General features: G+C 41.3%; 1 protein-coding gene across 1 annotated transcript in view; it reads left to right on the plus strand.

Moving 5' to 3' along the window:
* Window positions 1-21,208, plus strand: part of DNTTIP1 (deoxynucleotidyltransferase terminal interacting protein 1) — a 1,330,332-nt gene that overhangs the window by 396,880 nt on the left and 912,244 nt on the right. Inside the window, exons 5-6 of the mRNA XM_044088998.1 lie at window positions 7,282-7,350; window positions 7,468-7,524. Coding sequence (XP_043944933.1) covers window positions 7,282-7,350; window positions 7,468-7,524 — 126 coding nt within the window. The remainder of the gene's footprint in view (window positions 1-7,281; window positions 7,351-7,467; window positions 7,525-21,208) is intronic.

The raw sequence follows: 21,208 nt of genomic DNA on the forward strand, positions 1-21,208 counted from the left end.
AAATCAACAGACAATCTCCAAGTGGATAGGGAATTGCATCAGATTTTGTTACTCCTACCATGGAAAACAGGCTCCACAGAACATCAGGCCTCATTCTACAAGGGCTACAGCCACTACCACAGCTTTCTTACGAGGAGTGGCTACCAAGGACATTATAGAGGCTGCTACTTGGACCTCCGTGCATACATTTGCCAAGCATTATAACTTACCTTTATACTCTAGATCCCGAGTAGGGTTTGCCACTGCTGTTTTGCAAGGGATCCTAACTACACCATAATTTCTTCTTCCTCCTCCCCTAGTTTAGCTATGGTATTCTACCCATTTGTAAGGACTGCAGATGCATCCTTGAAGGACATAGTACAGTTTTGTACCTACCATAAATGTAGATGTCCGAACAGGAATGCATCTGCAGTCAGGATTACCCACCCTCCTTCCCCTCTGAGGTATTCCTAGGGTATTTGCCCATCTAATAGCTAGCTGGGGATCTCTTATGGTGTATTTGTTTGTATATATGTACATACATGCTTATTTTTTGTGTTTGCCTTCTACTATTTGGAAACATTGGCATTTATCCAAAATTTAGCTATCCAAGAGGGCTACTGGCATCTGGGGCAAGAAACACTGAGGAAAATGGCGTCGGCTGATGCCTTTATACCCGAAAAGCTGCCGCTATGACGTCGGGTGAAGTGCGACACCAGCCGAGGCCAGACCCAGACTTTGGAATCCGGCCGACCGAAGGGCTGCCTGACGACAGGACAACCCATTTGTAAGGACTGCAGATGCATTCCTGTTCGGACATCTACATTTATGGTAGGTACAAAACTGTACTTTTTCTGTCAGGGAGCACTCTTTTTACCTACGTGTCATATTTTGCTAATTAGGGTCTACTTTTGACCAAATATATGTTCTGCTTTTGTAACCTTTCAGAATTGTGACGTGAATATTTATTTTGGGATGGGCTCACTTCATGACAGTGTACCTGCCATTTTTCTTTTACTGTTCGCATGCCTTTCACTAAAATAAATTCACTAACAGGGAAATTGTGTACTGCTTGTGCTTTTACATTGTGAAGGAGCTGGGACAAGAAGTTTGTTTGCTGCTTGTGTAAGCTATGTTACAGCTTACCTTCAGACTGACTCGCTGCAGTAATGCTTACTGCTTTTAGCTAACTCCTGTCCTGCTGCTTCTACTTTCACTTTTCCTAGAAAGAAAAAAATTGCTTACCAAGGATCCTTTGCTGGCTACATGGGCTCATTGTACATCTTTGTCATTAGTGGGTGAAGCTGTAATGGCCATTGATTGTTCCTCATTTATCTCTCTGATTTCCTGTGTTGTCTTTTTGGTCACTATGAACAGGAGGGTCGGCCATGTCCTGTTTGTTCCAGTGTCCAGTTCAGGCATGGGAAAACAATCTTCTGCAGGACTGGAAGACTTTCCACAATTTATTTACTGGGTAGCTGAGGAAAAAGACAATTAGACTGATCAGATATCCCTCCTTTGATTCAGTCATCTTATACAAGGACTCCATTTAAGAAAAAAAAAAAAAAAAGATTAAACTTGTATCTCAAAAGGTAATTACTCTTAGGAAAGATGATTTACTTCTTTTAACAAAGCAGGTTCTCAAGCTGAACTTTCTGATTGTGATGAAAGTACAATTTATTTTCTTCATGTGGAGGAATTTTCTTTTAATCGGACCAAAGTCAGGATGAGTGAGGTATTTTTTTGTGAAGAAACAGAGGTTTCCCCTGAACTGAGGAGGGATTACAATTTTACAAATGTGGAGTCCATAAAAAAAAAAAACCCCCAAAAAAAACAGATAAAACATATAAAGTGCATCAGACCTAATACATTTCTTTCTCATACTTTAGATTAGACCCAGCTACAATGTCCACTGCTGGGAGCAGATTTGTATTGAACACCAACCCTTCACCTGATGAGAAAGAAGGCAAGTTGTTAGACTGTTTAGATTAAAAAAAAAAAAAAAAGTTTTCTTCTTCCACCTTGGCTTTCAGAATTCTCAGTTGCCTGGCATACTTGTCTAACTTTATGCTTTGTTATATGGGTGGTCTGACTGAACTTGCTAGATTCCTTCCTACAGAAGGAAGTTCTTATTAGAATCAAACTGTGTTTGTACCTTGTCCCATGTATCCAGACATGCTCTTGAGTGTGTCTGTGATTGAGCCGATACTGTGTTTATGGCCACTGCTGTTGCTCCAGTGTTGAAAAGATATGTTTGGTACTTAACCAAAATTTGTTGATGAGGTAAAGTCTGAAATCTTAACTTTACTTTAGAAAAAGAGTTGTCTGGCTGATCTGCTGTGCAGCTTATCAAATAATATGATGAAAGTTGGAAACTGATCTAGAGAGTTCCAAAGATGCTTCATATCTCCCGGTACAAATTTTATAGGTCTCCCTTCACATACAAGCCACGTAAGCAAAACCAGACATATTCTGGCAAACATTATACTAAAAATGGATGGCTGAATGCAAGTAACAAGGAACACTGGTCTTTTCAGTAAAAAGGACAGAGCATCAGTACAGAATGACTGTGCCAGCATTCCTCCTACCCTCCCACTCCGCAGGTCAGTATCTCTTCATATTTGCCCCACAAATTGGCCATAAATATCTCTCTTTGGCAAAATATTGTTTCAGACTCTTGTTTGTTAAAAGAGGTGCCCGAGGGTTACAAATGCCACTGGATTGAAAAACTTCCTCCCCATCGTCCTAATCAAACAGTACATTTTCTTCAGAATCTTCAGTCATTTAACACAAGTTAATAGAATGAGTGCATGTAAGTCAAGGGGGCAAAGGCATCTATTCCAGAATGTTCATGGTACCAAAGAAAGAGGCTTCTTGGAGACAAGTACTCGATCTTTCATTTCTAAACTTGTATGTGGAAGTATCAAAATTCAAAATGTCGTCTTGGTAGGACCAGTTACTCTCCTATATGGTAGCAGTAGACTTAAAATATGCCTAGTGTCACATTCTCATAGCCACTGGCCTATGGAAATTTTCAAAGTTCTCTGTTTCTAGGCCACATTAGAAGTTTTCTGCTTTTCCCTTTGGATTATCTACAGCTTTAAGGATGTTCAAAATGTCTAACCCTTGTCATAGCATATTGCAGACTGAATGGCATTCACACATTTCCTTATTTAGGCAACTTATCTTTGCAGTGTTGTTCTCTAGATGTCAAGAATCATTAACATGGGTTATATCTCTTCTAACCAATCTGAGCTTCCAAATAAATGTTTCAAATTCCTCCTTGACCCTGTCTTACAGGGTTCGTTTTCTCAGCTACCTTCACAGGCCTTTTGATATGAGAGGGTATATTTTTATCTGCAATCTCTGCTGAGCTTTTCCAGAAAGTCAACGACTTTAGCAAGAGAAACTTCTCAGGATCCTAGAGTTCATGGCTACTATGAGTCTCATGATTCCTCTAACCAGGTAACACATGAGAAAGATGCAGTTTTTTTCTAAAAAAAAAACATATTGTCCCAGCATTTATATGCTATAGAAAATCAAATTCCAGGTTTTGGGCTTTCTAAAAATAGAACTGTATTAGTAGAGGCAACAAATTCAGGTCTCCCTTTCTCTCTTCATTCCCCAAACCAGTCCATCACCACAAATGGTTCCACTTTTGCTTGGGTGGCAGATTTCACTTGTCAAGGTGTAGGTTGCCTGTAGGGTTATTCAGACAGCCCAAACCTCATCAGTTTTAAAGGCGATGGCTGTGATCCATGCCTTGAAACCTCCCCTTCACCTGTGTGTCACCAGACCTCTTCATATGATTAAAGACAATACCGTAGTCATGTATACAAAAAAGCAGTTAGATACAAGATAGTGCCTCTTCTACAGGCTGGCTGTGACAGCCTGGGAGTTAGGTCTTCAGCATTCCTTAACTCTCAAGTATCTTACATTCCACATTCTATGACAGCACAACATAGTAGCAGATGAGCTGAGCAGGGTCAGGAGAGACTTTCACAAATGGAAATTTAACACGGGGCCGTCTTCCAGTATTTGATCCAGTTGTATGGAGCACTTCAGATAGATCTGTTTGCTTCCTTTCAAAATAAACAACTAAACAAATTTTGCAAACAGACTCATTTTCATTCCCTTGGAAAGGATTGCTCATTTACGCTTTTCCACTGTTTTCACTGATATCCAAGGTAATTCTGAAGATTCAGAAGGATTCCCAAAAAAATTATTGTGGTGACTCCCTTTTGGCCCAGGCAATATTGGTTTCCCTTTTGTCTGGAATTAGCAAGCCAGACTTCATTGCACTAAGTCTCCTCCATCTTAAGCTCAGCCTGTGCGAATCCTTCCCTATTAATCTTAAAGACCTCACCTTGTACCCCTCATTCTGTGCTCAGTTTAAAAATCATCTCAAGTTACCTTACCGCCCTCTCTCCCCTTCATCAATAATATACCTTTATCCTTCTCACATTATTTCCCTAAACTAATAACGGACATCTTTTTCACATTGTATGTATTGTATGTAGTTAACTTCTGTATATACTTTTGCCATCTTTTATACTTTGCGCTCTTATCCCTTCACTATTTCACTCTCCTCCTTCTTTCCTCCTTACCCTAACCACCCATTCCTGTTGTCCGCCATTGTTTTCTTCTCACAATATTTTGTGTGTGTATTCATAATGCTTCTTGTTAACTTGCTTGTGTAGTGTAATTTATATTTGTCTGGGCTGACATCGAATGAGCTCCATTTGGTTCAGTGTTTTACCCTGGTTACCAAACTGAATGAATTAATGGATAAATAAATAACCACAAGCTTCCTCACAGACTAGATCTACTCGCAAGCTTCTGCACAGACTGAATCTACTCACACAACACAGGAGGAGGTTGATATATCCCAGTGTCAATCACCTTCAACTGACTGCCTGCCTGGACCATCCAATTCTAGTACCTGTTAGGCAGCTATTTCTTGAGGCTCTGCATCAGATACTAAATGAGGTAAGAATCATATATTGGTAAGTAGAAGCGATTTTCTAGTTTGTCTAACTTATAAGCGGGGGCCCATCAGGAATTTTGCACCACTGGTGCACAAATATTTGTGAGTTACTTACCTCTGGCCTCTTTTATTCTTCTGTATTGATTCATCTTGCAGACAATTCACCATGTCTGCCCACGGAGTCTCTTCTTTTTTTTTTGCTCTGTAGGTGGTGAAATGGTTTCTGAAAGGAGGTTTATATCAAAGACCTCCTCATAAATATATATATTTTTTATTTCTTGGGATCTCAGCTTTGTTTGAAAATTTGACTGTTTCACCTTTTGCAGCTGCTCATGAAGCTGATTTAAGGTTCTTGGCTTGGAAACTTTGAAAACTGTACTCATTCTTGCTCTGATATCTGCAAGAAGGGTATCTGAGTTGCAAGCTGTCATGGTGGTATTTTCCATGGGGATATGATCTCTTTCATGCCCAAAGTGTTTTCACACTTTTCTTTGAATCAAGCCATCAGTTTCCCAGATTTCTACCCAGAACCTCAAAAAACAGGAAGGAAGGATTTTGCATACTCTGGACATACATAGGCTGCTCCAGTACTATCTTGACAGAACTAAGTCCTTTAGAAAAGCTGATCATCTTTTTATTTGTTATCAAGGGGGGAAAAAAAGACATCTTTGTCTAAATAGACAGTTTTCAGGTGGTTGCTCACAGCTATTGCTTTTTATTATTCCTACCAAAGCAAATCCATTCCAGGAACTATCAAGGCACATTCTACTAGAGCGTTGTCTTCTGTGATGGCATACTGGAAAGGAGTGGACTCCTGAAGCATTCTAGAGGTAGTTACATCGTCCTTTTTACATACTTTTCCAAAGCATTACAAATAGTATTCCTGTTCAAGGTCCAGGGCTAGCTTTGCTAGGACCATTTTCCAGGGGCTCCTGGATCCATATCCTTCCTCTTCCAAGGTTAGATAGGTTTTGATAATCAACCCATATAGCCTAAAGGCTACTGCTGCATTGGGAATGCTGAACATAATACAGTTGGGTAAGTTGCACAACAGCAGATGTTCCAATAGCCTAAAAGTTAAGGAATGATGAACGTATTATAGTTGTTTAAACTGTACTTACCCATAACAGCAGATGTTGAAATTCCTCACTGTTGAAGTAGCCGCATCCACCCTCCATCCCCCCTAATCTTGTATATAGTTGTAGTTAGGATATAAAGTCGGGTTATGTGTATTTCTACTTTATATGTTTTTGTTATTTTTTTTCCTACAGGATTGTTAGGCTCTTCTTTCTCTGTGTCATCTTCTCTCTGACTGATGAGTTCCCTCACTGGGGCTATGGGAAGCTGCCCTGTTGTTTACTAGGCAGGGAAACAACCCATGTAGCCTAAAGGCTACTGCTGCAGTGGAGAATTCGGATGTCGGCTATACGCAAGTCCAGCTTGAATGCAGATGCTGGTTATTATTTAGTCATTAAAGTTGCTTCCATTTCCTTTCCCTTAAAAATTAAAAGCATGTACTGTTCATAGTCTAGCTGATTTATCATTGTTTCTTCTAAATTTTACATGAAAAAAAGTCTGAGACCATTACAGAAATACTGTCTTCTATAAGTATGGTTAAACCCAGGACAGAACGATGACTTAATAATTAAAAAAAAAATTCAACATTTCCAAAACATTAAATTACTTTTTAGAACAAAAGTGCAACTGTCTGAGTTAACTTCATGATGGCGTATGTTAAAAAAAAAAAAAAAAAAAAAAAAACACACCCAGATCATTTACACCTTATGTTGTGTATAACATCAGACTTGAAATATATTTCTGCATTAAAGTGAAGATTTTAAATGTTTTAACAGAAAAATAACTTCAACTAAAAATGTTGAGTTTAAAATTCAAGATGCAGATATGTCACTGCTTTGAAACAAGGAACTTCAGCTATTTAAGTGTTGTAGCTAGGCACCTGACTATCAGCACCTGAAAATTTCATCAGAATGTCTTACCAATTGGAGATGCACCTCTTCTAAGTGTGGAGTAAAGCTAACCAAGCATATAGTGTAAGGTTACAAACTTACATAATTGGTCAGTAGTAAGTAGTGGTTAAAACTCTAGGCTTTCCAGAGTCTACAAACACTGCTCCCATTTCTCATCCAGAAAGTATACTGTGCCCTTTTAAAATTAAAGTCATAAATTGTATGTACTTTTCCTTTGAATTTATTATACCATGTTACTTAACCATGATATTTATTTGTACTTTTCTTTCACTATGCTTCCATATTCTCCATCTCAGTTTCTCTGTATACTGTTTCTGTTTTCTTTAGGCAAAGCAGCTGTTCACCGATGCTGAAAAGATGGGAGCACGACCAGGCTGCGATTTGCCAGGAGTAAAGGTAGGTGTATGAGAAAATAGTATTATGGGATACAAAGTTATTTTTTAGCCATATGTGAATTTAATGATGGTTAGGACATTGTCATTTCACCCACACATATACTTTGTTTTATTATAGCGTACTAAACAGATGGATGAGGAGTCCAGTCAAAGAGGAAGCCCTGTTCCTAAAAAGGTAATATATTTTAATTATAATATTATTTGCTTATTGAGTTAGATGATGTATATCCAATATAGTATTCCTCTTCTCTAACACTGCAGACTCCACTTATTTTTAGATCCCATTTATTTGCCATTCAAGCATCCCGAGAGTAACTTTTTGTGCATTTTTTAAAAAAAATTCTGTAATACTTTTGCCTGCAATTTTTCAGTTGTCAAGTTGTTCTACTTATCTGTTGCTCAGACTGTAGTAGAATACTTTCCACAATAGCCCAGTTCTGTGGCATAGAGGGAAAAACCCTGACTGTGGCAACACAAACAACCCAAATTCATACAGTAGTTTGTGTGCTGGAAGAGGCAGGCCAGAGATAGAGTGGGAATGAGTAACTTTGCTCATTCTGAGTAGGGAGAGAAGACTGTGGTCCTGGTCATTCAAACCTTCTCTTGTCCATTTCGAAGCTTGCAATATATTAGTAGCTGCAGGACCAAGGGTTATGGGATTGGTGATCCTAACCCACTGCCGATTGCCTTTGTAAGTGTGTCAGGGTGGGTGCATGCACATATCAAGAGAGGGCATGTAGGACATCCTTTCAGTGATGTAGGAAAAATGTCATCCACCAGAGTATAGGTTATGGCCATGCACGTATGCCTTCATTACTGGGCCATCATGGTCAGCATGGCGTGCCTGCCTGACGGCCACTCCTCCCTAACCCATTTTGCTTTCCCTGGTAAATACCTAGGATGGGGGTGATAATAAGGTGGGCTTATAATGTGTGTTCTAGCAGGTCATGAGGCATAGTGTCAAACAGCATCTAGAATAAAGAACATTTTCCACGTTGTCACATGCTGACTTTATTGATTCTGAATATTATGGATTTCAGTGTGCCACATAGTATGCATAGGCAGAACTGTGCTGTACAGCTGCTAGTGAGTTATTCCTCATAACCTTTTACCTACCATTGCTGGATTCTTCCCTCACAGCTCTGTACTTAGAGGGTTTTGAGTCCTCCTGGCAGCCAGTACTATATGTTTTACGAAAACTTTGCTTGGTTGTCCCTTGCATCCTTTTATGTTGACTGATGTGGTTGATTTTCCTCAGTTATATTCTCAGGCATCGCAGAACCATTTTGTTTCATGCTTATTTTTAGACTGTTATATACAGATAGTGTTAAGTTTTTGTAGTCATCATAAGTCTTAGCCCAACGTGATAGCAGACAAGTTGAGCAGATCTATTCTCATGCATCACAAGTGGTCCCTCAACCAGGCAGTAGCATAGGACATTTTCAGACGATGGGGCCAGCCTTACTGCGACCTCTTTGCATCTCCCCTGAACAACAAATGCAGAAGCTACTTTGCCCTAATCCCCCCACCGGGGGAGTCCCTGAGAGAGAGATGCTCTCAGACACGATTGTCCTCCTGGTCTGTTGTATGCCTTTCCCTCCAATTCTCTTGATTCCCAAATTCCTTCAGAAAACAAACAGGTTGAAGAGAACAGTAATTCTCCTTGTCCTATTTTGGCCTTAACAAATCTGGTTTCCTTTATTCTGGTCTTGTCTACAGATGGAACTGTGGATCTTGGAACCCATTCCAGACCTGCTGTCACACCCGACAGGAATGATTCATCCCATCCTTCACAACCTCAAGCTGACTACTTTGTTCCTCCAGTTCCATTGATTGCCAGACAATCCATGCTTTCCTTAGAGGTCCATCATATTTTGATGTTCTGTCATAAGTTATCCACTCAAAAACTTAATAGGAGTAAGTGGTAGAGGTTTGTAATTTGGGCTTATTAGCAATAATCCAGATCTCCTCACGGCACCTATTCACTCTGTTCTAGAATTCTTAGCCCACCTTCTTAATAATGGAGCAGCTGCCTCTAAAATTAAAGTAAAATCAGCAACCATTTTAGATTTAAATATTGGAAAGGATAACTTCTCTCATTTCCCACAGACTTTGCAAATCCTTATTAAAAGGCACCTTGTTATTAAAGCCTCCTCACCAGGATCCCTCTCCCCCATGAGACCGTAATCTTGTACTACATCTGATTGTTCAGCCCCCATTTGAACCTGCAGCGACTTGTGATATAAAGTTTCTGTCTTGGAAAACTATCTTTCTAGTGGCTATTAATATCAGCAAGACAAATATCCAAAATCCAGGCCCTGTCTTAGCCCCCATGTCTGATGTATCATAAAGACGGAGTCTCCCTGTGTACCAATCCCTCCTTTCTGCCCAAAGTTGTTACACAATCAAATATTAATCAGGCCATACATTTGCTTGTTTTCTTTCCTAATTTCTGCAACAAAGGCGAGTATTTTCTAGATTTGTTGGATATGCATAGACAGTTGAGTGTCTATTTTGCAGAAAACTAGGGAGTTTCAGAAAAATCAACTTATTGCCTTTGCAGGCCCTAGAAAAGGCCTATCACTATCCAAAGTTACCTTATCAAAATAGCTGTCTAATTGCCTTTCTTTTATTTACACCACAAAAGGTATAAATCCTTCCAAACCTATTTAACCTCATTCAACCAGGTCCGTGGCTACATCTGCAGTCTTTGTAACTAGTGCCTCTGTGGATGAAATTTGTGCACGGCTGCATGGGCCAATCATACCTTTATCACTCATTACAATTTGGTTTTGGTTTCTGAGGGAAGAGCTTCCTTTGGTTCGATGGTTCTGAGAAACATCCTGCCATGAGTCTGCCCAGGATAAAGGAAGCTGGGGACTCTGTCTCATATGTGAGGATGATCTGAAAAATTGTCAATATCGGATAAAGAAGTTATGTACTCACCATAACCTTCCATCAGTATTGTCAATTTTTCATCTCTCCTCACATCCCCTCCTTCTAGTCCCCTGCCTTTGTTTTTTTCTGGTTGAACAGGAAGCAAAATTTTAGGACATTTTTATCTCTAATACTCCAGAATTGGTGTCCTTAAAGATTTTCAGACTTAAGTTAATTTCCTATGTTTTTACTGGAGTAATTCTATCAAACAAGATCTAAAGTGACAGGGAGAAAGGCATTGTGGGTAAGGGGAGGTATCCAAGAGTTTTTTTAGATGCCGCGAACTTAGTAATGGCCGAGTCAGATCTGATGGATTGGATCCGGACCCCATATGTGAGGAGGGATGAAAAATCGACAGTATAGATGGAACGTTATGGTCAGTACATAACTTTATTTTCTGCTGTACTAGAGAAACTGGAAGGAACAGATTGTATTAATTTTATGAAAGCATATGTAAGCAACTGTACTTGTATGCCACAGCAGGAGTGTTTAATTGAAAGGACACATTGTGTGTATGTTCCAAACCTGGCCACGAGAAAGCAGCCAAGACCTTTAATAGTAAAGATATAAGAGTTGATTTTGACAAAACTGTGGCAGAACAACAAAAGTTGGAGACAGTAGAGTGTTTGTGAAAAATGATTGCCAGCTGTACACAACACAGAAGAGAAGTAAATTTATTCCAGCAGTCAAGGAATGTCAAGAAGCAGGTGTGAGATTCAGCTGCTGTGTCCGGCTATATTCAGAATATGTTTTCCTGGAGAGTCAAGGCCATTTTTTGATACAGAACATGCTAATGAAGAAATACAAAGTTTGATGCTCACATTTTGCTGGACAAACAAAAGGGAATTTTACTTCTTATTCTTCTGCTAATAAAGCTCATAGAGACTATGCCAGTGAAACCTTTTTCAATGTTCCAAAGGAAGATGCTTGAGAGATAGGGAAAAAAACACAGGAGTTGACCAGAAGTGCCAGGAGTATATTGGAAATGAACCAGAGACTGGATTTGGGAGGTGGAGATAAACAGGAAGAAAACTAGCAACTCCAAAGTTAATGAATAAATGTGGGATTACAAAGCATCATTTCCATTTGTAAAATATGATGGAACAACAAAACCTGGAAATATTGGATTTTTTTATCCTTGTTGAACTTATAGGGGATTTCAGAGCATATGCCCTACTTTATGTCATTAATGTTTGGGAGAACATTACGTAGAGGGGAAGTAGAAGGAAAGAGAAAACTGTAAGTAAAACAATTTTTGTTCGTAATGATATTTTTATAAAATGTGGCAGGTACTGCATGCCGTAAAGTAAAACTTGTTAAGTTATTTTTGTGTGTAATAGGGATACTAAAGTAAACAGGTGCCCCCTTTTTACCTTCTATTTTGTTCATTTTGGGCACTCCAGTCTAAAAAGGGAAGAAATCCCGGACAAAAGAGCATGATACAAGTAAAATTTATATGATTTTTCTTGCTTTTACATAGGGGAATGACTGGCTTAAGGCCCTTGGCTTGATCTAATAGGTTTTAAGGGGAAGTAGGTAAGTATAAGAACACTGAGCATAATGAAAATAATTCCTATAGCAAATGTTCACAGTGCAGTATGGGAAGTTTACAGTAGAAGGCAACTGTGTGTCTGGTTTCATGTTTCCATGGAGACAGTTTGATAAGGCGGCAATAAAATCCAGAATACATCTTTCTTTTAATGGCTAGGATATAATGCTTTCTGAAAGCATTCAAGTTGTTTTCTACAACTGAGAGAGAAATAAAGATAAGACAAAAAACAGACCGCACTTAGTGTAAATAGAAGCACAGGCTTTACCATATGTCTTAGCATGGATAACCTTCATTATAGATTAATTCAAGCCTGTGAGTGTGTCTGTCAGTCTGGGACAATTATCCCTATTAGAGAGGTTAAGCTTCATTATTTGAAGATTTATATCCTGTGTGTTTGTATTAAGTTAATAGGCTCTAGTTCTAGGTTTCTCGGAGTGTGTTTTATTTTACAACTTGTAAAATGTTGCATAGGTTCAAATGGATATGACAAGAAACAACTGTATAAAAGATCAACCTGCCTAGTGTGTGCATGTAACACAAAAGCTGAAACTAGATATTAAAAACGCTGTTATACAGAACATGTGGAAATAATAATTTCTTATAATAACACTTTTGGTATTATCTTTAAATGTGAATGGTCTCGCAAATGTATACAAAAATAAGGAGTAATAAACGGTATTTAAGAAATGTAGAGTGCAAATATATGTGCTACAGCAGACATATTTGGGAAGAACTGAGCATATGAATTTGATAAAAAAAAGGATTTTAGGATGGTTATTCAGTGAAATATTTGGGACAAGGGGAGTACTTATATTGTGAGAGGAGCTCCAATATTTATAGAAGAGGGGGAAAAGATAATGGTAGATGTGTAGTACTAACAGGTTTCTGGCAGGGGAGGAGGATTATGCTAGGATGTGTTTATATTCCACCTAAAACTGTTACAGTGGAGCTTAAGAAGAATTCTGGGAGAAATTATCAGCTTTCAGCAGGGAGCAGTACTTATTGATGGGGACTGGAATTTGACTTGCAACAGTGAGGATGTATCTGGGGTCCTATAAGAAAAATATAACAAAAGAGGGTCTATTTTTGAAAACAATATGTGGTATAGAAGATGTGAATTCAGTAATAGGAATCTGGAGAGAATTTATATATTTTTCCCCTAGGTACAGAAACTGGGCTAGGGTAGATGGGAATTACATTTCACAGGAACGTGTGCATTCAGTTGAAAGTTTTGATACATGTCCAATAACCATTTCAGATCATGTGCTAGTAATAACTAAAATAAAAATGCAGGGCAATGAAATAAAAATGAGACACTGGTGCTTGCCCCAACTATCTGTTGCATGGAGAATAATTTAAGGAATATGTAGTGGAAATTATTTGGGAGTTATTAGAGAACACAGAAATGTCTTCTGGAAATGTAGCTAGAGAGTGGGATAAAATTAAAGTGGAGTTTAAAAATAGGGTGGAAATGAAAAAGAAATATGGTTAAGACATAAGCAGAATTATTTAGAGGGACTGACGAAAGTTAAAGCATTGCAGAATAAGGAGAAGCTCACAGAATGAGAAGAGGTGAAGTTGCAGAGTGCTGCAGAGAAAATAAAGGATTACCTCGATAATATGCATGACTGTAGAAATAGTGCTGTTAAGCAAATGTTTTTTGATGATAACTGTAGGGCACAAAAGTTTTTAGCACAATGGCTCAGACAGCAGAAACTAGAAGGGGTTAGTGCCAAGCGTAGGGAGCCTTTAACAAGGAAAATAACCAGAGATCCTTTAGTGGTATTAGAAATATGTCAGACATTTTATGAAAATCTATTTAAAGCAGGGAAATCTGGAGATTGAGAAAAAGTACAAATGGAAATCTTTGTTGAAGAATTTAATGTGTCAAGGTTAGAGGTAGATGAGGCTTAATTACCAACAGCTAGGATAAAGAAAGATGAGATAAAAATGGTGATGTTTAGGAGGAAAGTCTCCAGGAATAGATTGTATTCTTGTGGAAGTTTGGAGGGAAGAAAGATATTAAGATCTGGAAGATTTTATTGTACCAACATTCTGGAAGAAAGCTATGGTGACCATAATATCTAAAGATTGTAAAAGACCCATCAGATTCATCTTCATAAAAGCTGATGTTAAGTTGTCTATCTTGCCTTCATTCTTGTTGGTTGGGTCCGGAGCCGATCCTCGGCTCTGACTCGGCCATCTTCAAAAGCTCGAGAGCTGCTTACTGGCTCGAGGCCCCCCCTATATCCCGTAATGCCTAGCGCTAGATACCCAGATCTCGTTTGCCGTTTCTGCTGCGAGGTTGTTCTACTGGCTCAGGTCGTGCTTCTCCCAAGAAACTCGTTTAAGTTAGAGAGTCCCCCCTCTCTCCCTTTCCTTATCTCAGAAAGGTTTTCCATTTAAGTTAGAGGATAACCTTTTTCTCTCTATCTCCTCTAAAAAAAAAAAAAAAAAAAAAAAAAAAAATCCTTTATTATCACTGTTAGTGTTTAGTGTTAGTTAAATATAGTTTTTTGTTTGTAGTAGTACTTGCAGTTTGGTTGTGGTAACTGTAGTGTATTATTGTTAGTGGCTAGTTACTTCAACCTTTCTGTGTGTGTTTTTCTTGTCCTTGGTTTTCCTCTAGGATGTCCAAGGATCCTAAGCCGTCCAGATTCAAGAAGTGTGACTCATGCTGTCAGAAGATGTCCCTGACAGATGGTCACACTTCTTGTGTTTATTGTCTGGGTGCCGTGCACCTGCAGGACTCTTGCTCGATTTGCCATGCTTTCAGTCCAAGAATCCTGCAGGAGCGCAAAAACAAATTGATCCTGAGGGGTTTGCTTAAACCCCAAGATTCACTGGTGAAGGCTCAGCCCGTGAAATCTTCCAGGCCACCTCAACCTTCGGCTCCCAGTTCGGAGCCGTCGTTGGGTCAAGCCACACAATCTATCTCGGCTCCGGCTGGAACCGATTTTCCTCCCTCCAAGTCGGCTCTGACACGTTCTTCGGAGCCCTCTGAGAGTCGGAAAAGATCCAGGTCTCCTTCTCTGGAGTTGATACATTTGGCTCCGAAGTCGCCTCTGCTCCAATCGGAGCGTAGTCATCACTCATCCCACTCTTCTCGGTCCTCTAGACTTTCGGACCATGACTTGGAAAGAGTGGTCAGTAGGCTGTTAAAATCGCAGGCCGTAGCCAAAATGTTGTCCAGCCCCCCTTATCAGGTGTCTGCTGTGCCACAGCTGTAGATATTTCTCCTCCGACTCATCCTATGAGCTCGAAGCCGCAGTTCGTTGGAGTTCGAGTCGTGGAACCGTCGGCTTCAATACCCTCTCCTTCGGTTCTGTTGTTGGCTCCGATCCCTTCCATGGTACCTTCCCTGGAGGGATCTGGGCGCCGGGACTCCCTCGTCAGCTCTGAGGGGGCGAGTGACATCGGACCCTTGTCCGACCCCGCTCTCCCCCTCGGTGCTTCGACTCAGGTGAGCTCGGCTCCCACATCTGCCTCGGAGCCGTCCCTCTCGGTGTGGGGAGAGGTTCTGGTTTCTTCAGAACCGGAGCCCTCTCTGCGTCTGGGCAGGGACGCCTTCGAGGTGATGAGGAGTGTACTGGCTCCCGAGTCAGTCCCACGATTGACTCCATCGGCTCCTCCCCCTAGGGTGCCTGCTTCAGCCTCTGCCCCTCTTCCAGATCCCGACCTTCCACCTCCTGGGTGTCTCCGCCTTTCGACCCACTGATGTCTGTGAAGGCTCGGAAGGCATGGACGGCTCCAGACACAGTTGAACTGACCCCTAGAAGACCTGCCAAGTTCATTACTGCACCACAGGACAAACAGTTCTTGACCAAAGGCGTCCCCATTGATGCCATGGTGGTAGCAGCAGCCACAAAGAAGGAGTTGGCTGAAACTTCTTCATCTGTCCATCCCCCAAACAAGGAGTCCAGGATGATGGACAGATATGGGAAGTGGATGTTCTCTTCAGCGACCTTTTCCATGAGGTCTCTGAATTACCTGTGCCACTTTACCCATCTTCAGAGGGATCTCCTGAAAGAGCTTGGAGATTCCCTCCAAGATCCATCAGTTGAGGGAGCCCAGGCTAAGGCATCCTCCCAGCTGGCGACTCTTAATAGAGTGGTAAACTCCTCCATGAGACTTATTTTGTATGCAGCTGATGGTACGAGTAGAGCCGCAGGCACAGGCGTGGCCCTAAGGAGGCATGCTTGGATGCGGCTATGTAACTTTGTGGAACCTTTCAGAGCATCTTTCACCAACACCCCTTTTGATGGTTCCTCTCTCTTTGGTTCACAGGTGAAAGATACCCTTACCAGGTGTGAGCAGGAAGGCAAGACTCTCTCTGCCATAGGAGTCCGTTTTTCCACTCCTTCCAGACCATATCCTAATCCTAGAAGAGTGGAAAGATGTGGTTCTGGAAATCCCAAGGAGCCTTGCCTGACACACGTGGTGAGTTCCCATCCAGGGGCAGAGGAGGGAACAATAACAGACGCCGCCCTCAGGGCAGAGGGGTTCCGCAAATTCAGGGCAGCAGGGAATCTTTCTCTGAGAAGCCCTTCCAGCATCCCTGAAGGGTTACCCGGCTGCCCACCTCTGGAGGCAGTCGGTGGAAGATTATTGCTGTACCCAAGAGCCTGGCAAGACATAACACAAGGCAAATGGGTAAAGTCCGTCATATCCAGAGGCTACAGAATTCCCTTCCTTCGCACCCCCTTAAGGTCAAACAAGTCCCTTCCAGACATTCCACCCAATCTAAGGGACCAAGCAGTGCAAGAAGTCTCAAAACTGCTAAGAAAAAGGGCCATCCAGCAAGTCCCAGCAGACCAGCAAGGATCCGGAATTTACTCAAGGTTCTTTTTGGTACCAAAAAAGACAGGGAACTGGAGACCCATTCTGGATCTCAGCAGACTGAACAGGTCTGTACAAAGAACAAAGTTCCGGATGGTCATGCTACAGTCCATTTTGCCCTTCCTGGGTCAGGACAATTGGATGTGCTCTATAGATCTTCAGGGTGCGTACTACCACATCAAAATGGACAGATGCTCCAGAAGATTCCTTCACTTCCGGCTGGGAGCCAGCCATTATCAGTTCAGAGCTCTGCCCTTTGGTCTCACCACAGCCCCCAGGGTGTTTACCAAATGTATGGCAGTAGTTGCCGCTCACCTGAGATGGCAAGGATTCCAGGTGTTTCCATATCTCGATGACTGGCTCCTCACTGCTACCACCAGACATCACCTTCTGCGAGCTAGAGACTGCACTATCCATACTTGCTGCAGGCTAGGTATCGCAATAAATTTCAAAGTCTGCATTGTCGCCTTGTCAGTCTATCACCTTTATAGGTGCAAATTTAAATACAAAAGACATGTTAGTGAGCCTCCCACCAGACGGGGTACTAGTGATTCGTCAGCATGTGAAGGTTTTATTAGCATGCAAAAGAATTCAGGCCAGGTTTGTCCTTCAAACTCTGGGTCTCATGGCAGCAGTGATCACACTTGCCCCTCTTGCCCGCTTTCACATGAGGATTCTCCAGTGGCTTCTTTTCACCCAATGGTCCTTCCAGCAGCTTCCCATGTCTTACATGATTATGATCACAAAAGCATGCAAGAAGCACCTTGCGTGGTGGATGGTCTCCACATCAGTGCTCCATGACAGACCATTTGTTCTCCCCCCTCCAGTTGCTACTGTGACCACAGACGCTTCCCTGATCGGGTTGGGGGGCATTATCAGGGTAGAACAGTCCAAGGCACCTGGCAATTTCATGAGTACCATCTGCACATAAATGTCTTGGAGATAAGGGCCGTGCTCTTAGCGTTGCAGGTTCTTCAGGACTCTCTTCCTACCGGGACCATTGCAATTCAAATGGACAATATGTCTGTAGTGTGGTACATCAACAAGCAGGGTGGAACCAGGTCCTACCCCCTATGTCGAGAAGCACTCAGACTCTGGCAGTGGGTGATCTCTTCCCATTGGTTTCTGATTGCAATGCACATCCCTGGGAGGTCCAGCGTCATAGCAGACAAACTGAGCAGAGCAATTCTCATGCCTCACGAGTGGTCTCTGAACCAGGTAGTTGCAGACCAAATCTTCCGCAAATGGGGCCAACCTTGCTGCAACCTTTTGGCAACTCCCTTCAACAGCAAGTGCAGCAATTTCTTCTCTCTCCTTCCACTTCCCGGACATTCCCCCAGAGACGCTCTAGTCCACGATTGGCCTCAGGGATTTCTTTATGCATTCCCTCCTTTTCCCCTAATCCCAAAGCTAATTCAGAAAGCTACCGTATTGGGTTGCAAAATGAATCTAATTGCTCCTTACTGGCCTCGACAAATATGGTTCTGGTTCCTGCATCGCTATCTACTCAAGCAGCCTTGGACTCTGGATCTAGTTCTGGACCGCCTGATTCATCAATCGGGCAGGCTGCACCAATCCCTACGCTCTCTCCAGCTCACGGCTTGGTTGCTCCACTTCCAACTTTATCCAGGCTTCCAGATATCTCCCCCTCTGTGCGCAAAATCATTTTGTCATTACACAAGTCTACGACTAGAAAAACTTACGCTAATAAGTGGAAACGTTTTTCTTCCTGGGCAGATGCTAAAAGTATAGACCCCTTTTCAGCCCCTGTACACTACATTTTGGAATTTCTTGCGGAACTCTTCCATGCTGGGTCCGCTTCCACTACAGTTAGAGTTCAGGTAGCTGCAATTTCAAATTTTCACATTGGCCTGTCGGAAAACAGTATCATGTCTCATAAGCTGTGTAAAGCTTTTCTCAAAGGAACCACTCTGCTCAGGCCCCCAGTGAGAGATCCTCCACCACCATGGGATCTAAATTTGATTTTAGCTTCTCTAATTTTGCCCCCTTTCGAACCTGCAGCTTCTTGTTCATTGAAGTTCTTATCTTGGAAAACCCTTTTTCTGGTAGCTATTACTTCACCCAGAAGAGTTTTGGAACTACAGGCTCTTTCTAGCCGTCCCCCATACCTCGTGTTCCACAATGAAAGGGGTTGCTCTTAGGACTAATCCGTCCTTCCTTCATAATGTCTCTTCTGAGAGTAACTTGAATCAGTCCATAGATCTTCCTGTGTTTTTCCCTAACTACTCCAACAGGGTGGAATATAAGTTGCATCACAGGCAGCTACGTTTTATTTACATAGAACCAAAAACATTAGAAAATCAGATCAACTTTTCCTGTCTTATGCAGCAGGTAAAAAAGGTCTTCCGGTCTCCAAGGTAACCTTATCCAGGTGGTTGACTTCTATCATCACATTCATATATAAACTGAGGAATAAAGAATTGACAGTTAAACCAAAAGGTCACTCCACCAGAGCTTTAGCTACTTCGGTGGCTTTTCAGGCTAAGTTGCACATGGAATCTATTTGTGCTGCGGCTACATGGGCCAACCCACATACTTTCATTTCGCATTACAAGTTGGATTTGGTTTCCAGAAGCAGAGCTGATTTTGGTTCCACTGTTCTGAAGAGTCTTTTCTGGTGAGCCACCCAGGATTTTAGGTGCTAGGGACGCTGTCCCAACCAGCAAGAATAAAGGCGAGATAGACAACTTAACATAAAGAAGTTATGTACCTACCATAACATTCCATGTTAGTTGTCTTCTTCTCGCCTTCTTTCTTGCGTCCCACCCTCCATCCCCCTATCCTAGTGGACCGAGAAGAGTTCTTTTTGAATTTTCACTGGCTGAGTCTTCTCTGCCTATTCCCTTCTGACTAGTAGTCTCTCCAGTAGGATTTATGCATTCTAGGATAGGATTCCTTTATTATTATGTCTGCAGTTAGATTTACCAAAACAAGATCTTGGTATCTAGTGCTAGGCATCATGGGATATAGGGGGGCCTCGAGCCAGTAAGCAGCTCTCGAGCTTTTGAAGATGGCCTAGTTGGCTCCGAACCCAACCAGCAAGAAAGAAGGTGAGAAGAAGACAACTAACATGGAACGTTATCGTAGGTACATAACTTCTTTTTTTCGATTGTAAACCATGATTATAAAACATTTGTGTATAATGGCTAAAAGAATGGCAAACGTGGTGCCAAAATTGATAGATATGGATCATTATGGTTTTGTGGAGGGTAGGCTAACATTTGACAACATTTATAGAACAATAGTGATCCAAAGAGAAGCAGAATGTAAGAAATTGCCACTGTTGCTGGTGGGTCTTGATACAGATAAAGCTTTTGATAGCGTAAGCTAGGATTTTATGAGTAGGGCAATGGAAGCATTTGCTTTCCCTGATAAAATTGTAAGATTGATTAGGAAGATATACAAGGAATTGGAGGCAAAAATTAAAGTGGGGGGGTTCTCTCTGATAAGTTCTGTTTGAGCAGAGGAACCAGGGAAGGTGTCTTATTTTCCCTTTATTTGCATTATATTTAGAACCATTGGCAAAGAAAATAATGGACTCAGAAATTCAATGATATAATTGGTATGGTAATCAAGAAAAGTTAGCTTTATTTGCGGATGACATTATTTTATAATTGATAAAAACAGAAAAGGATATTTCATTGTTGTGGCACATTTTGAGACGGTCAAAATTAATGAAGATAAAACAAAGGCAATAGTTGTAAACTATGCAGCCACATATGAATTGGTTCAGTATTACCCATATTTATAGGGAAATGATAGATTGAAGTACTTAGGAGTGTGGATTAAATGTGATTCTGTTAATGGCAGCTAAGGATATGTGGGAATTGACTAAACATAAGATGATACAAAAACTGAGTAATTGGGAACTCTGTCTTATGGATATGGATAGCAAGATAACAAGCAGTGAAAATGTTTTTAGTCCCTTTCATTTTATACACAGGTCAGGCATTTTTTTGTCAACCAGAGAAAATGTTGTGGAAAGCAAGTAATAAAGAGTTGAAGGATATTATCTGGGATGGGAAGAGGGCAAGAGTTAAGTGGGATAAGTTGATCCTTGAAAGAGAACAAGGTTGTTTCAGATTACCTGATTTGAAGGGGTGCTTCAGAGTTTCGCACTTAAGGCTTCTATTCACTGTACAAGTAGAAAGTTATAATTCAAAGTCAAAAGTAGTGATGATGAAATGGGGGGAGCTCAAGAAACAAGGAGAGACTGGGATTTTGGATGCAACTGTTTAAGGAGAACAGCAATAACCATATAGAATATTATATTTATAAAGTAGCAGAAAGCATTCTAAGAACTAAGCCAACATGGGAATGGAGAAACAGTCTGCTGGTAGGAAGGACTGTAGTAGGGGGTACAGGGAATAGGCAAGAGGGGGGTGGAATATACTGGAGGAAACTGGCCGAAGGAACCAAGGTATTTGGAGCAGATAATTAGAGAAGGAAAAGGTAGTAGAATGGGAAGAGACCAATAATTCATTTGGACTGAAGGCTAGAGATTGCCTTC

Source organism: Protopterus annectens, chromosome 12.part0, assembly GCF_019279795.1.
Source record: "Protopterus annectens isolate FY-2018-M chromosome 12.part0, PAN1.0, whole genome shotgun sequence".
Classification (NCBI taxonomy): Eukaryota; Metazoa; Chordata; order Ceratodontiformes; family Protopteridae; genus Protopterus; species Protopterus annectens.